We start from the raw sequence: 16,365 nt of genomic DNA, 5'->3' as shown, positions 1-16,365 counted from the left end.
AGTGTTCCCAAGTTCAATGTATAAACTCCATTCAAGTGTACTGAAAACACTCACACTTAGCAGAGACAGCCCTTACATGATGAGGGTTCCTCAAGCCATTCTAGGCTGAGGTGCTGAGAGCCATCTGAACTCCTGACTTCTCAGACAGAATCTGCACAAAGTGAAGCGTTTGCATGTAAAGTGCTCTGGAGGTGTGGTGGGAAGAGCAGACCACAGAGAACAGTGATGCCTTTGGTTCACTTCACCGAGGGGTGAAGAATTTTATTTCCAGTCAAAAGGTTTATACGCTGAGGATACATTGCATAATTTGGCCACAGAGTTAACGGTAGGGTGTGACATTGCATTAAATTCCCGAAGTCTCTAAAATTCAAATTTGCAAGTTTTAAGAACCATGTGGGGTTGGCGGTGGATGAGGCTGGACAGCTCCTCCACACTGGTGCTGACCGCTGGAAGCTGCGAGGGGCGTGCAGGTCTGGTGCGCAGGTCTGGTGCGCTTCACTTTCCCTGTCCCGGCTTTCTCTAGTGACAGCTGCTGCGGATTAAATAGAACGAGCAACTGCTTCATTTCCAAATGACTAGATCTTTGTAATGACCCAGCTTGGCCAATTTATTATTTCATGGGAAAAAATGAACATGTAAAGTGTCCAACAGAAGTTGATAAAATTACTTGATTGCTTTTAGGAGACATTTACAAATTCAGCTCAACTGGTTTTCTGGGAGAAAATGCTCTGGGAAGTACCAATGACCAACCCTCCCTCTCCCACCCAAACCCCACAGGCTGTAGAGAAAATTACTAAAACTATTCTACAAATTCATCTGATTTGGGGTGCATGGAAAATAGAGTAAAATTATCATGCTAACGTAAAGAATATATTCTATATTCCAAAGGCTAGTTATCAAAATAAGACGACCATGGTTAGATTCCACCTAACTATGTTTTATAAGATGCAGTTACATATTCTGTGGTCATTTCTCTTACGTATTACACTTGATTCTCATCAAATTAAGCTATGTATACATGGAATTTTAAATAAATATTTGATATTGCAATAGGGTCATATTCTGCTACTGTACAACCATGGCATGCAAGTAACTAGGCATTAATTGTAAAGTTTCATTGCCTTCCAATATTCCAAAGAACATGAAAAGTGTGTCTACAGTACTTAACGTGGATAGACACAATGACTCCCATGTTCAACAAAAGTACAGCGTGTGCAACAGCTTTGGGATCTTGTTCTCATCTCTCCTGTGGTCACCCTGAAGTCAACCACGACCACTCCAGACTGAACATCAGTGAACTCCAGTCCGTATTAGCACACAAATGACAGTTCCAGGCAAGAGCTGGCCTTTGTGTTCTTCTTTCTATTGTTACTCAGGGCTTTGTGTCATTAGGGACGTTTTGGACGTGGCCAGCAATGAATTAGTTTCTGTGCTGTGGACACCTCACAGCCCGGTGTGACTGTACCGGGGATGGGGAACTTGCTGATGCTCGCCGGACAGACTCTGGTCTGCTTGCATTCTACAGGAAGGAGTTGGTAGCAGGGAACACGGAAGGCATCACCTTTGAGGTCCATTTTGTAATACTTGTAAAAGGTAAATAAAATCTAGCGAGAAGAAGAAGGCTGGGAGAAAGCGACACATTCTAGTGACGACTCAGAGGAACATGCTGGCCTGGCACCGTGCCATGATGCCCAGGCAACCAAAGCATCACCACCGGGACCAGAATCTCCGTTATCCAATGGTTGTTCTGGCTGTTGAACTGGAGGCTCTTTGTGGAAGGAGGGGACACTGATCTCCAGTCTTCTTCGAGCTCTGTCCCCCACGCTCGAAATTCTAACAAACTTCCTGTGACACACGCATGCAGACCAACTCTCTGGTCCGATTGCTGCAGTCTCAAGTTGACTCTGGATACTACGCGGTCATGTGGAGAATTTAAACACATGACCTACAGCTTATTAAATAAAAGCCTTGCTTTCATATTCATGAGAGACAACAGCAATTTCAGCTGCCATGTTCTCTTCCTTTCCTACTCATATGCAAATGACCTACGTTTGCTAATGAGGCAAAAACTGTACCATTCAAGCATTATAAAATGTCTTTCTTTAAAGTCTTGGGATATAAACAGTTGGTTTATATGAATTACATATTTCCATCTGCATTAAGAAACAATATACATCTCTTTCCATAGTAAGTTATGTTAGCTCTAAGTCTAAGAGAGCCATAAAAACTGACTATCACTTGTGACCATCAATACTGCTACTTTTAAAAAACTCACTGGCATTCTTTGGCCACTTGGGACATTGCCCACTTAGAGGGAACTGTATGTGGGCCCTGGATCATAGGACATTAACATCTGTAAAACCCAAGGCCACAGAACAGCTCTAACGGAAGCCATTTGTGAAGTAAACCAGCACACAGCACAGAAGGGGTCTCCAATCAGACACAAGTTCCTTGCCGCGTGGAGAGGTGTTTCCGGTTGCGGACTCCAGAGGTCTTGTCTTTATTATCAGAAGGCTTCTGCTGTGAGATGTCTATCAGGGCACTGGCGATAGCAAGGCCTGGAAAGGAAGGAGAAAGGCATTTAGACGTCCACACAGATATCTGGTGTAACTATAGGGTTCTCATGCTGTCTGGTCCTGCAGCCACTTTTAAAAAAATCACTCAGAGGCTTAGTATTATTTACATATGTTTTAGCTTATTATTAACTAGCTTTTACAACTTAGTTTATATTTTATCATGAGGCTCGTGGCTTGTTAACTCACATAGCTTCTCTGGCAGCTGCTGGTGTCTCCCTGACTCTGTCTTCTTTTTTCCTGTATCTGATTGGATTTCCCACCTAGCTATATTCCACCTTGCCATAGGCCAAAGCAGCTTCTTTATTAGCCAATGGTAATGAGGCATATTCACAGCATACAGAAAGACTTCTCACATCATTCTGGAATGGTCAGGGTGACTTTGGATAAAGTTAACACATTCAGCCATGAAGTCCTCAGGAGCTTCCTGATTATCTAGTGTTGAACAACACATACAAGAAGAACAAGAAGCTAACCGACAACACTGAGCAACTGAGTCAGGGCTGATACTGCAGTCAGGCGTGGATACCACTGCTCACCTCGCCTCCGGGTTTGAACATTTTATTCTGGATGGACTGGGAATCTCCAAGGTTACCATTTGGTTTTTGCTTCTATAAATAAGCTCATTAGATGTGTCTTTTAAAGGAGGCTTGGAGCACTGTTAAGTTTCTGGAAAAGCTGAACATTGACACAAGATTATCACTTGAGGGTGGTGGCATGGCTATTTTCCTTCTATAGAGTCCTAGAATTCTTGAATAAAACAAAAAAAATGCCTAAAATTCTCATCCTTTACTTTAAGGCCAGAACATGTGTCCTCGCTTCAGACTTGACTGAAGGGCCCCGAGGTCTTGGTGCGTTGACTTGGAAGTGAGTTGACCCTGTCCTTCATCCTCACGGGCACCTTCAACGCTGCTTCTCAAGGAAGATCTTTACTTTGGGTTTTATCCCACACGAGATGTTACAAGAATCATGCCATTCTCATGGGTCAGTTTAGTCTACATAAGCTTCAAGTAGGATTTTGCAAGAACAGAACTCAGCTTTCTAAGCAGAAAGAAATGACAACAAAGGACCATGGGATCAAGGAAGACCTGTGGAAGAAAGGTCACCTGACCTTAGAAGGGGAGGCCACCGGGTTCCCTCAAAATAGATTTCAGTAATCTTCCACCCACCTGAGTGAAGCTGAGCCAGGGCGGAAGCTTAAGTCCCCACTTAAGATGGTGAACAGTGGAGAGAGGTGAGCAGGCTTTCCTGCACAGGGAGGCAGGGTGGAAGAGGGAGGAGGTGAGCTCATGACTAGACAGGATCTGTTTGGAAGGGAAACACACTCACGGACATCTGGAGGCAGTATAGGTGATGGTGGAGGAGCAACCATGGCCAGACAGAGAAGGAATTCCAGTCGCAACCACAAACATTTACTCTTCAGGGGCAAAGTCCCCTTCAGAATGCTAATATCACCCTGAAATCTTTTAGTGATACTACAGGCTGGAACTTGAGCTTGTTCTTGCTCTTTGACGTGCACATATGCCCTCCCGGGGTGTCAGAGATTGTGGTGTAGTGTTTACCATGATACATACTTTATTTCTTTACTTCATGGATGTGGAAGACTTATTTAAAAAAAATCACAGCCTTGGTTATGCTAAAGTTCAGATGGCGCAGATCTCAAGTTTCCTTGGGCCTCCTGGCACACTTCTGTGATAATTTACAACTTCCCGCTAGTTTGCTCCTGGCACCGACTTACCCATAGACAGGCAGATGCAGGAAGTGATATGCAACTCCTTTACTGTGGGCAGTGATGACTAACACTGATTTTGATGATTACTACGTCTGAATAGGAAATCACGCCAGCGCTCTTAAAAATACTTTTTCATTTCCATGTAGCTCCAAATGTCATTCCTCTCACAGTGGGCCTTATCCCAGGAGTGAAGTAAAAAGCTTCAGATGCCAAAACGGGACATCTCTGCTAATTCCGCATTGTCACGGCATCTTTGTATCTGGGAGTACATGACGTCCAAAACCCAATGTAAGTACCGTCTCTCACAATACTCTCAGTTTACCCCAGGATTCTGAAGCTTGGGAATACATAGAACTGAAAATTCACAAACCTTATTTTAGTTAATATGATAAGATAGAAAATCAGGCTTACTTTTAAGGTGGCAGCTTTTTGTGCTTTCCTATGCAAATGAACAATTAAGTCCATTCAGACTCTTATGAATAGCACAAAGCATGCTGGGAACCTGGAAATCCTCTTGGTAGTGGTATTTGAGTGCTGTCCACCCTGTAGAGTTCTAGAGGACATTCAGAGCACCTTTACCTTGTGCATAGGTTGTAGGTTAAATGACATTTCATTCAGGGTTAAGCTTGACTCCCTTATGGAATCTCACGGCTTGTGACCCATCAGGAGTTCATAATTATGAGATTATGAACAGTACAAAGGACAAAGTTATTTGTGTTTGCGTACCTTGAACGTCAAATGTAAGGGCTTTATTTCTGACTTTGCATCTCTCCTATTTGATACAGGGTAAAGTTTATAATCACCAGGTGAACCCAGAAGTTGCCAAGTCTTCATCCTATGGCCTTCAAAGGTGAGGAACTGAAACAGGCCAGGTCTTCCTGCAGGGCAGGGACACAGGACGTGGGGAGGCTTAATCCCTAGCTTTAGGTGGGGCATTCTTTGTTCTTTTCCCTTCTGCTTCCATTAAATGACAAAAAGAAGTCAGCTTAGTAGCTTTCAAAGGAGGAATGCTATCTTCCTCCACCCCCTAACAAGCTCCTTGTGAGGGACAGACTGGACCTGTGGATCTATAGACCCTAAAGAAGCTCAGGCTGTCACCAGCTGCTTGTTCAGAACACCAGCCTATGAGCCACAAGGAGCAGCCAAGGACGCCAGTGAGCAACAAGCTGTAGGAAGGCAGGCAGCTCTCCAAGTTCAGGAATGACCATCTTTCCAAACAGTTAGGGCTTACTGACTAACCAGGCAGCCCCCATAAGCCACGTCTTCAGTTCCAGTGTAGGACAACCAGAAAAAGGAAATGTTCACCCTAACCAAGTGTGCAGGACACCACCTCTCCTCAGCTGATGCACAGCTCCTGTAACCCAGCACTCCCCCATCTAGACATAACAGCGTTCCTCCTGTCCTCTGAAAGCTTGCCCACTCCCACTCCAAGGCCTGAAGGCAAGTCTCGCGCTGAGGGATGGTGGCTAAGTCCCTCCCAACAGCAAGCTCTTGAGGTGCACAGCTTTCACCAGTTTTCATTTCCACACTGGCAGTGAGAGAGCTACAGAGATGAGTAACCTCAGCTCTTTTCCGCATTTTAAAAGAGGCACACACCAACAAAGCAATGGGTTCTGAGAGGGGCCCTGCTAGGGGATTCCTGGGCTGACCCTCTGCTATGTGTCATGGGAGCGAGCACACCATGCTATCCTGCGCAGTGGTGCGTGCTGATTCCGTTAAAATCAGTCACTCCGGAGGATCATTTTTCAAAACGTCACCCCAATCATCTGATGGAATCCACTTATTGTGTTCTCTAGGCCTCCGATACTTCCTTGTTATCAAGGCAATACAATTAGCTGTGGGAACAATTCATTATCTTAGACTGGTGGTCTAAAGGAATTTCATTTACCATGTCACGGAGGCGCCGGCACTGTGGGCTAGTAGAATGCACATCAATATACACCCATAGGTTCAATAAAAAAAGCTAGGGTTCAAACATTTACTGTAAGCCTTAGCTCTTTGTACTTTTAATTCGTAAACACCAGGCACTGTGACATATTGTTTAAATTCCAAGACTAAACCATGTAAGTAAGAAAGCCCACCCCCTGTCTCCCCGTCTCCCATGACTCAAATTCCAAGTCTAAACCATGAAAGTAAGAAAGCCCACCCCTTGTTTCCCCGTCTCCCATGACTCCCCGGCATTTCCAATGTGTTGCCCTGGGTCACCCAGGTGGGGACAAGGTCAAGGAAGTGGACGCTTTCATCAGAATTTCCCCTGGCAAATGGGCTTGCTCCGGCACACATGGTCCTGGGAGTCAACAGTCACCATGTCATTTTCTGAGTGGGGAGGACAATGACCAAGATTAGACTGGGCAGTAACCTCAAGTCCGTTTGCTTCCTGACTTGTCTGTAAGCACATGCAAATCTGTCTGGAACAGAAAGGAACATAAGTAGCTGATCATCTAACAGCTAACGGGCAAATACATCTTCTTCAAACATTAGAGACACGTCAGGAGTTTCCTTATTGTTTGTGAAACCATGGTTTTCCCCATGGAAACGGAGTGGTAACAGCAGATTCTGGCAGCCACAATGTCATCATAAAAGCAGTTATGTGTGTTTCTTTACAATCATGCAGGAACAATTAATAAGTCCAGCCATAAATGTTGCACATCAAATGAACCTGCTTTGGAAAGAGCACTCCGGCGTCATGCCCAGACGTGGCGCTTACGATTTCCAATTGAACAGAAACCTTGAAAAAGTCATTCATTTTGAAGCGCTTTCCTCCCAAGTCTGTGTAAAAGCAAGCACCTCTATATATTTTAATTTTCCAGGAAAACAGCTTCATTAGGCGTGAAAGGTTAATTGCAGGTTTAAGTGGAGTTCAGAGAAGGGTGCGGGGTCTGCGGCGGATTGCACAGCCTGCTTCGGGAAGACGGAACGAGCGCTATAAAGCCTGTGCCCCGCGTGTGCCCCGCTGAAATGCTTTACTACCTCATTTACTATCTGTCTTCTTTTACTGCCTGTATTTGTAGTTCTTCTAAACCTTTAATGGCTACAGTTTTATTTCACTGTAATCAGATTTAAATGGAAATACCATGCTGGGCTGTTTAAATGTTTTCCTTCTGATTCTATACAGCTACCCACTTGTGAGCAGAGCCTCCGTAATCCGTCACATGATTAAGAAAGTGACTTTGGGAAACTTTGCTGTCACACAGCCTCCGCTGCATGTTCGGCAAGGCCCCACTTGCCAACATTCAGCCATGGCAGGATGCATAATTAGAAAAGACGCATTTCCATTTTAATTCATCTGTTGGAAGGCTAGCGCAAGTGAAGTCATTATTAGGCAAAACTCCAAAGGTTACATTGTTGAATAAAAATTGAAAGACTTCAAGTGTTCCAGACGCTGGGATGACAAATGGATCAGTAAGTAATGCTTGTCGGAGTGCTTAGAGGAATGTTTTCCCTCACCTGCTGAAAACCACTGGCCGCCACAGATGCCAGTGTTTAAATACAGGTGATCTTTGTATTCTGTTTACAAAATGTTATTTGGCCTTTGACACATGATAATATTGTGTAATTTCACTTAAAGGCACAGTGTTTGAATTATAGAAAATGTAACCCTATTAATCCCATGACACCCGATGCAGCATTCTATAACTCTGTTGAGCATGTCCTTGGCTTTGTATGATATCATCCCTCCTTGCCTGGAATGTGCTGTCTCAAATCATTGAAGTGAATTCCCATGACGCTTAGCAAGCGGGGCTTCCTCCATTTCTCACCAGTTCTAATTTTAATTATACTGTAGGAAATTTTATTTGGTTCTTTTACATAATTTTTATTTTTAGAGTCATGACATGTAAAAAACCCAGCCTTTACCACATCAGCTTTTGGGGCTTGGAAATAAATCTGGAACTTAGCTGAGACCCCTCTTCTCAAGCCAACGGAAGCAACCGTTCTGTAGAGCGCTCTTGGGGCGGAGGGTGGAAGACTGTGAGTTTGAGGAACAGTCAAGTCTACATAAGATCCTGTGTCAAAACAAACAAGACCAAGACCCCAAACAAAATAAAAGTTCGAATATAGAATAATCCCTCATTTTAAGACCAGTAATCCTTAATTTCAAAGTGTTTATCACAAGTTGAGAAACTGAAAAATGGCAATGTTGTGACAATGCCATATTGTATTTGTCTTTGTGTAGAGACATTGTATTTTAGTGTTTCTTAACTAAATAAAATTATGTACACGGGAGTGTTATGTAAGCTGTAAGGTACTATCCAGAGTTCATCACTAAACTATAAATTTTTCAAAAACTCCCAACCTAGACACATCAAGAGGTTATCTGAAGAGCAAGTCACCTTGTCGGGAGGGATTTCTTGAATGTCTGCTATCTACAGGAACTGCCGCTCTCGACCCTAAGTGACAGCTGTCAGAGACCTGGCCATTTGTGCACTGATCATCAAGAGCATGAAGTCTTTTGACCAATGGTGAAGAGTGTATACAGAGGACTGTTCCAAGTGCCTACCACCCAAGAGTACAAAACTGTTAGTTATCTGAATTAATGTCTCCCTGAGGACTAGCTTTTGTGGAACCAGAAGAGTCAAACAAGCTTTCAAAAGACGAAGCAACCAAGAGTCCTGCACAGCTCTGATGCTTGTGAATACAACACTGACCAACATGGCACGAACACCCTAAGAGTGCAGTAGAGGCAAGAATCTTGGCAGTAACCAACAGCTTTCTAACCGAACTCAAGACCTGCTCAGCAAGATAGATCATACCCGGCACTGGAAACCTAGCCAGCTATCTGGGCTAGTGAAGTCATGGACCTTGGTGGAGAGCCTACAACCACCACTTTACCAACCCGGCATAATACCTAAGTACATTCTAAGTATGTGTCCTTATCCCCACAGATAAGGACAGTCCTCACCCCACATCAAGGAAACTTCTTTTTGCCACAGACAGAGACCATTACAAAAAACCACATCCAATCAAAATGCAAAGTTGTGGAGCCCAGTCCAACAGATACATCTACAAAACACTTCAGCACCCACGACAGGGAACATTTTGGAAGAGGAGCACCGGCAAGGTTATAACGGCCTGAGGATCAGGGAGTTTGCTATGAAACTGTGACTCCTGGTAATGTCAGAAGCTACATCCATACAGTCTTACCAACATGACTGCTGAATGCGGACAAGAGAGGGTAAGTCCAAGTGGAGGAGGGAAAGACCATCAGGCTTTAACCCCACACAAAGAACTGCAGGCAACTAGGGAACGCTGACAGGGGGAGAACCTGTGTCCCTAGAGAAGGGTACAATTGGTTTTCCAATACCAAATTACCAACACTGAAAAACATATGTACAAGTGACATTATACAGACTGGACAGGTTTTACACACACACACACACACACACACACACACACACACACACACACACACACACATGTGCGCGCGCAAAGAGGACATGAATAATTTGAAATGGAGCAAGGAAAGGTATATAGGGGTTGGAGAGAGGCAATGTATGGGGAAATGATATAATCATATTATCTTAAAATAAAAGAAATATCAGTCATCACAATCATCACCACCATTACCATCACCACCACCACCATCATCACCATCACTACCATAATCACCGTCACCATCATCATCACCATCACCATATCATCATCACCATCACCATCACCATATCATCACCATCACCACCACCATCATCACCATATCATCACCACCATCACCATCATCATCACCATCACCATATCATCACCATTATCACCATATCATCACCATTATCACCATATCATCACCATTATCACCATATCATCACCATCATCACCACCGTCACCATCATCATCACCACCGTCACCATCATCATCACCACCGTCACCATCATCATCACCGTCACCATCATCATCACCATCACTACCATCATCATCACCATCACCACTATCATCATCACCATCACCACCATCATCATCATCATCACCACCGTCACCATCATCATTACCACCATCATCATCATCACCATCACCCTCACTTTCATATGCAAAGTGTCAAGGCAATCGGAAGGAACAGAGAAAACAGTGGGGGCTGTATAACTATAATGCTGTCTTGTGGCTGCATTCATTCACAAATTCATTCATTCAAAACCAAGTGTGATTCCGAGTTGAAACGCCAGATAAGGGGGATAACGCACAGAAAGACAGACTGGAAGACTCACAACAGCACCTATAAGGACAGTGAGTTGATGCTGTGCACAGTTCTCAGGGTGAATTCTGATGCTGGAGAGAGGGCTTGTGAGGACATGTGTGACTCGTGTGTGCTGCAGATGCTTTAGGGAACATGAAAGTCGGCGAATTCACTGATAACGGTGCACCAGCCAGCATCCCACAGAGAGAGCATTGTTTGCATTAATGATGCTTGAGTTATTTCAGGTCCGACTAACGATTAACTTGCGACTTCTCAGTTAAAACACGCCTTTTCATTCACCCTCTAGGCTGCTCCTCAAGACCATTCTGTTGAAGTGGGTCAGGGAGCTATTTTTACCCTGGCTTCACAGATGGCCAAAATGAGGCAGAGTTTGTAAATGATTAGTTAGTTCACACAGCTGGTGGGGTGCAGGGACCTGAACTCCCTGCCCTGGATCGTGGGACCCCAGCTCTGTTCACTTTACAGGAGAAGAGAGGAATCTGGGGCTTGAATACAGACATCCACGGCAGGATTTTGAGCCAAAAGAAAAAGCAAAACACACTGTTAGCAAGGGGAAATGAGTATGGTCCAAGGCGTAATTACTGTTGATGATAATAAGGGACGCAACAACAAAGACACAAAACACCATTCTGCCACCATTGATGGAGAGCATGCACCAATCCAGGCATTGCCCTCAGGACTGTATGCACATGTTTGCATCAATGTATACAAACAGGAGTGACCGTACAGGTCCAGTTGATTAGCGTGTATGGTGGGCATAAGGCAGGCAGAGAGCACTGAGCTGGGGCAAGACACAAGAGCTCCTGGGTATGCTGCTGTCACCTATGGGTTATTAGTTCAGGACAACTTGAGTCCTCCAGGGACACGGAAGGCACAAGGGAGCAGGGGAGGAACCGCAGTGGTGAAAATGAAATGGGGTGCACAGGGCAGGTATTCGGAGTAATTGCGAGAGACAAAAGCTCAGCGGCCCAGAGCCGACTCCTGGTTTTCTGGCTCGGATGGATGCCTATGTATCCAACACTGTGTGGAAGCTTGATTGAGAGGAACCAGCTAGGCTGTGTGACGACCTGGGGAACAGCTCAGGGGCGGCTATGGGGAGCGACACGAACTGCTGCTGTAGTGTTCAGAATCAGAGCATGTCACCGAGAGTTTGTTCTCAGCCAGGAAAGTGCTTCTGGTGACGTCAGGATGGGCAATGTGGGGAGAAGCAGCCCTGGCCTTTGCATTAGCAGATGTAGTTGCACTGAGCACTGGCATCTGCAGGCAGGAACAGGACAGAGAGGGGAACGGGTCCGGCCCTTGTACTGGGCTGGGCCAGAGCAGGTCTGGCAGGGAGCTGGAGGACAGGAGGCCACAGCAGTGGAAAGAGAACAGTCTACAGAAGATGGCAGGCAGGGCAGAGGGCAGGACACCAGGGAGGGAGACCCACGGGTCTCGTTTCTGTGTTCAGTCATGGATCCCCACATTCCACGGCAATTTTACGCCAGTTGAGTTTGTGGCTTCTGATTTTTTTCTTGACTAGCAATTCAGAGTGTTTCTGACAATATTTCTAAAAAGTTTGAGTTCGTGGCTGCTAAGGTTACTTCTGGCTCTCTCTGTGGATGACTCCAGCTGGTTTTCCTCCAAAGGCCACTGGCAAGGCTCCAGATATTGTCCCCGCCTCCTCACGTGGCAACAGAAGGAGCCAGGGATCACTAAGAAGTCAGAGGAATGGTGGGCCCAGGAACTTGTCTAGAACATTTGGTCTATAGCTAAGGGACTCAGCTGGCAGTATTGCACATGTCCTGAGCTTATGCTTAGATGTTGTCCTGATGTCAAAGGTCAGGGGACTGACTGAGTCTTCCTGGGGGGTGTTTATTGTTCTTTTAGTTTTGTTTTCTGATTCTTTACATTTAGTACAGTTTTATCGACCTCCCCTTTTGATTGAATAAAAGGACTGTTCACTCTATGTCCCAGTGTTTCTCTTAAATAGTCAATAAATCCTGCAGAGGGAAGAGCAGTGTGCCACGGGCCTGTGCTGCTGGAGAAGTAACCGAGAGCCTAAGTCTGCGGCTGGGTATCCGAGGAACAGCCGGGCTTCACCCACGCAGGATGGGCAGCGGGGAAAGCTTCTGGCCCCATCGCTTGGTCCCTATCACAGCTGAACAGGTTTCAGTGGCTGGGGCCGTGTGCACAAGATTAACAAAAACCAGGAACAGCTGACACACTGGCTTGGCGTCCAAACCCCAGGACCGGCTCCCCCTAGCCATCCCTGGAGACTCTGCTGATATTGTAACTACCTGGGAATCCTACACAGGCCCTGTTCCCCTGCAGGGTCCCTTCACTTCGCCTTTCATGTCGTCTCTCAGAGGTTTGTGCAAAAAGTAGGAGCCAGTGCAGATGCTTTCTGCTGAGCTGGTTTAGATCACAGACCTTCTACAGCTTCAAATCAAGGCTAAACAGTCTGGGGAGGTGGCAGGTACTGTTAGCTGGACACAAAGCTTATGGTACTACACCGTGCCAACGTCCTAAAAGATGTCATATGAAAATGGATGACACAATAATAGGCTATCTAAATAAAGCCAAAATATTATTTTAACAAACTCTATTAGTAAAGTAAACTTGTGGCCTCTACCTGAAACTCAGACTGTGACCAAACTGGCAGGAAGCGACTGGAGTAAAATTATGCAAATCCTCACTTACAGCCAATAGGATAAAACAGGAGGGGAAGCATTATGGGGAATCACGACTTTCCTATTAATAATATTATAAATTACTCAGACCTTACCAAAAGTTATTAGAGACAACTATAATATAAATATAAAGGCAATATAACAGAGACTGGGGTGTCTGTAGACAAATTTCCTTGGCTGGAGAAAGCAGCAGATGGGAAGTCCATTTCTCAGAGCAGATTTGTGAGCCTGGCTCAGATGTTTGCGGAGCTGTTTAGGATGAGCCAGTGTGCACCCTCCCTGTTAGGCCACAGGAGGAACCCTGAGAGGCAGCTTGCTTAGCTGACCTCCATCCTAACAGAGGATGGGAAATGGGGCTTTCATTCCCCAAAGCGGTTTTGAGAATCTGCCTGTGTGTGGATCCCATAAATGCTGACCCTTCATTGTGAAAAAACAAAACAAAACTATTGTTTTCTTTTGCTTTGCCTTTGAGAACAATAAAAGTGGCCTTTAGGCAACTATGAGTCGAGAGGTATCACAGGGTCAGCAGCATCAGCATTGGTGGGATCTTCCAAGCTCCGCAGGCATGTAAATCACAGAGGACCTGGCTTTGGAATGACCAGAGAGATAAACGCTGCCCAGACCTCATGCCCAGCCATCTCCAGGCATCAAGTGAGTTCTCAGGCCTGCGGTCCACGATTGTTGCTCAGAACACACTGAGCCTCTCGTGAGCCTCCTCCAGGAGAGCACTCTGCTCACACCAGGTCTTTCACAGGCAGTCAAAGGGATGAGTTAAGCAGTAGACGAAGGGCGGCATCTTGGTGGCATGTGTCACTACAGAAGGCTGGCCAGGAAGGGACGAGGCGCCAAATGTCCTTTGTGGGAGAGTGGGGAGATTCTGCCCTCTCTCTGAGGCAGCTTCACCTTGGATGCCATCTACCTACTTTGGTAAGTGCCTCAGCTGGCATTGGATTAAAGGGACATTCTCAGGTCAGTAAAGAAAAGCTCTTCTGATCAAGGGTCGATGAGAGCGGGAGGCTCCGAGCTGCGCTCTGGAAGGGGTTTTCAAATTAGGCTTGCTCCCAGGACCGGGCAAGGCTCCAGCTCTCCGCCCAGCTGCCTCTGACGTTAGCTCAATGGTAAATGCGTTCCATAATTAGAGGGCAAAATAATTTTAACAAAGAAACAAAACTTAATATTACCTTTTAGAGGCACTGCAGCTAAGCAAAGGAAGGTAGTGGAAGCACGGTGCTATCAGACTTTGGAAACGACTATCACATTTGGTTTCACAGTTTTAAACAGAAACTTTCTGGTATTAAAGTAGGAGAAATGCAGACTAAATTTTTTATTTGCAAATGTATTGATAAATTTCCTAGAAAACAATTCAAAGGGGAGATTTTTAACAGCTAACAAAATGATTCACTTGTACCAACGGTCACTTTTCTGCCTTTACTCCGCTGTAAAGCCGTCTGACCAGTTGGATCGTTGTAACCCGCACAGAAACAGGTCCTGTGAGCATCACCCTACATCTGTCTAGTTAGAGCTCATTCCTGTTTACCTTCCTAGAGGGGAAATAGCAAACCACTTGCTTTTATTTCTCTGGTCCAGAAAGAATGAGATGGATGGATAAAAAATACCAATTCTGATTAATGATCCAGCAGGCTAAAAGATTCTGCAACAGTTCCCAAGAGCATCCAGATGCGCGAGGACCCTCGGAGTGCAGGTACAGAGAAGGCCTCCTGCCCTCCCCGAAAGGACCGCGTCTCGCTGTGCAACGATCCCGCTGCACACCACAGAAGGATTTTAGGGCCACAGCGCCGACTCCAAATGTTGTTTCTCTAACAGGTTACTTAACCTTTCTCAAATAGTTATCATATTCGACTGGCATTTGAGAAGTGAGGTGAACTGAAAAGTTAAAGAAAGATGTATCTTTTAGACATAAAAGCAATCTGCTCAGCTTCCCATCTTTAACATACTGACATATGTTTTGTTCCAGTATTACTCACAATTAGCTTTGAGATAAAAGTTCATATTAATTATCCCATAATGCAGCCTCATCACTGCTGACATTTTGAGAGAGCTGATACAGCCAAGATAGAAACTAAAAAGTGGGTGCAAAACTATGGCACATATCAACCCCAAAGAGCCTCTTCCCTCCCCCACCAGCTCACTTCTCTTCCGGTCATACCCGGGCGACCAGGCCCGGAGGAAGTGGGATGGGATGGAACTGGACCCCCTGATCTAATCAGACTCCTCCTTCTTTCAACCTGTCTGGCTCAGAAGTACATGAACCAAAAAGATTTGGACTACAATTCAGTTTTAATTTCACTGTTTTATTAATTTATTAGCCTTTGGCCTGCCACAAAAATAAGACAAGTTGTCAAAGTCCTTATGGTTTGATTGTCTTCTTCAGTTTAAATGGTTAACCTTCCAGAAAGAAACACACGAAATCCAACCTCTTGGATTAGGAAACGCTGTAAATTTTAATATTAAAAATGCTTATTTACTATCACACGTAACTTTCTAAGTTCCCGTGAAGACATTGGCTTAGCCATGCCTAGCCTCTCTCTTTACTGCTCCATTTTCAGAATGGACGTAAATCATTGCTCCAGTTTGCAATGCGTCAACACCAACACCATTTCCCCTCGTGGAAATGAGTGGGCACCAGGACGCACAGCGGGAGAGAAACTGTTCTGGAGTCCTCAGCTTCTTTGGTACAAGGATTCAAAGATGAGATTTTCGGTGTTCAAGAAGACAAGTGTGCAGGCACAGCCATGTCTACCTCATCATAGTGACTGAAAACCACCTCAGACTGTGGGAGAAACGAGCCGTGGGATAAGTTCACAAAGTAATCTTAAAACACTATGCTTTTAATAAAGACACTACACACACAGGCACACACACCACACACATACACACACAGACACATACACACACACCACACACATACACACACTCACATACCACACACACAGAAACATGCACATATACACACTCACACACATACACCACACACACAGACACACACACACGGACGCAACATATACACACACACAAACACACACACACACGGACATACCATACACACATACACACACATACAGACACACACACGGATGCAACAAACACACACACACAAACACACGCGCACACACGGACATACCATACACACATACACACACACAAACACACGCACACACACGGACATACCATACACACATACACACA

At 45.1% G+C, this 16,365-nt stretch overlaps 1 protein-coding gene across 1 annotated transcript in view; it reads right to left on the bottom strand.

Annotated features, from left to right (window-relative positions):
* Positions 1-230: 230 nt before the first annotated feature.
* The window catches only part of Atrnl1 (attractin like 1), a 558,188-nt gene continuing 542,053 nt past the window's right edge, over positions 231-16,365 (bottom strand). The window contains exon 29 of the mRNA XM_005352541.3: positions 231-2,558. Within this exon, the coding sequence (XP_005352598.1) occupies positions 2,437-2,558 (122 nt within the window). The 3' untranslated portion in view covers positions 231-2,436. The remainder of the gene's footprint in view (positions 2,559-16,365) is intronic.

This window comes from Microtus ochrogaster, chromosome 8, assembly GCF_000317375.1.
Source record: "Microtus ochrogaster isolate Prairie Vole_2 chromosome 8, MicOch1.0, whole genome shotgun sequence".
Lineage (NCBI taxonomy): Eukaryota > Metazoa > Chordata > Mammalia > Rodentia > Cricetidae > Microtus > Microtus ochrogaster.
The sequence above is the reverse complement of the archived record's forward strand: the minus strand, read 5'-3'. Positions and strand labels throughout refer to the sequence as shown.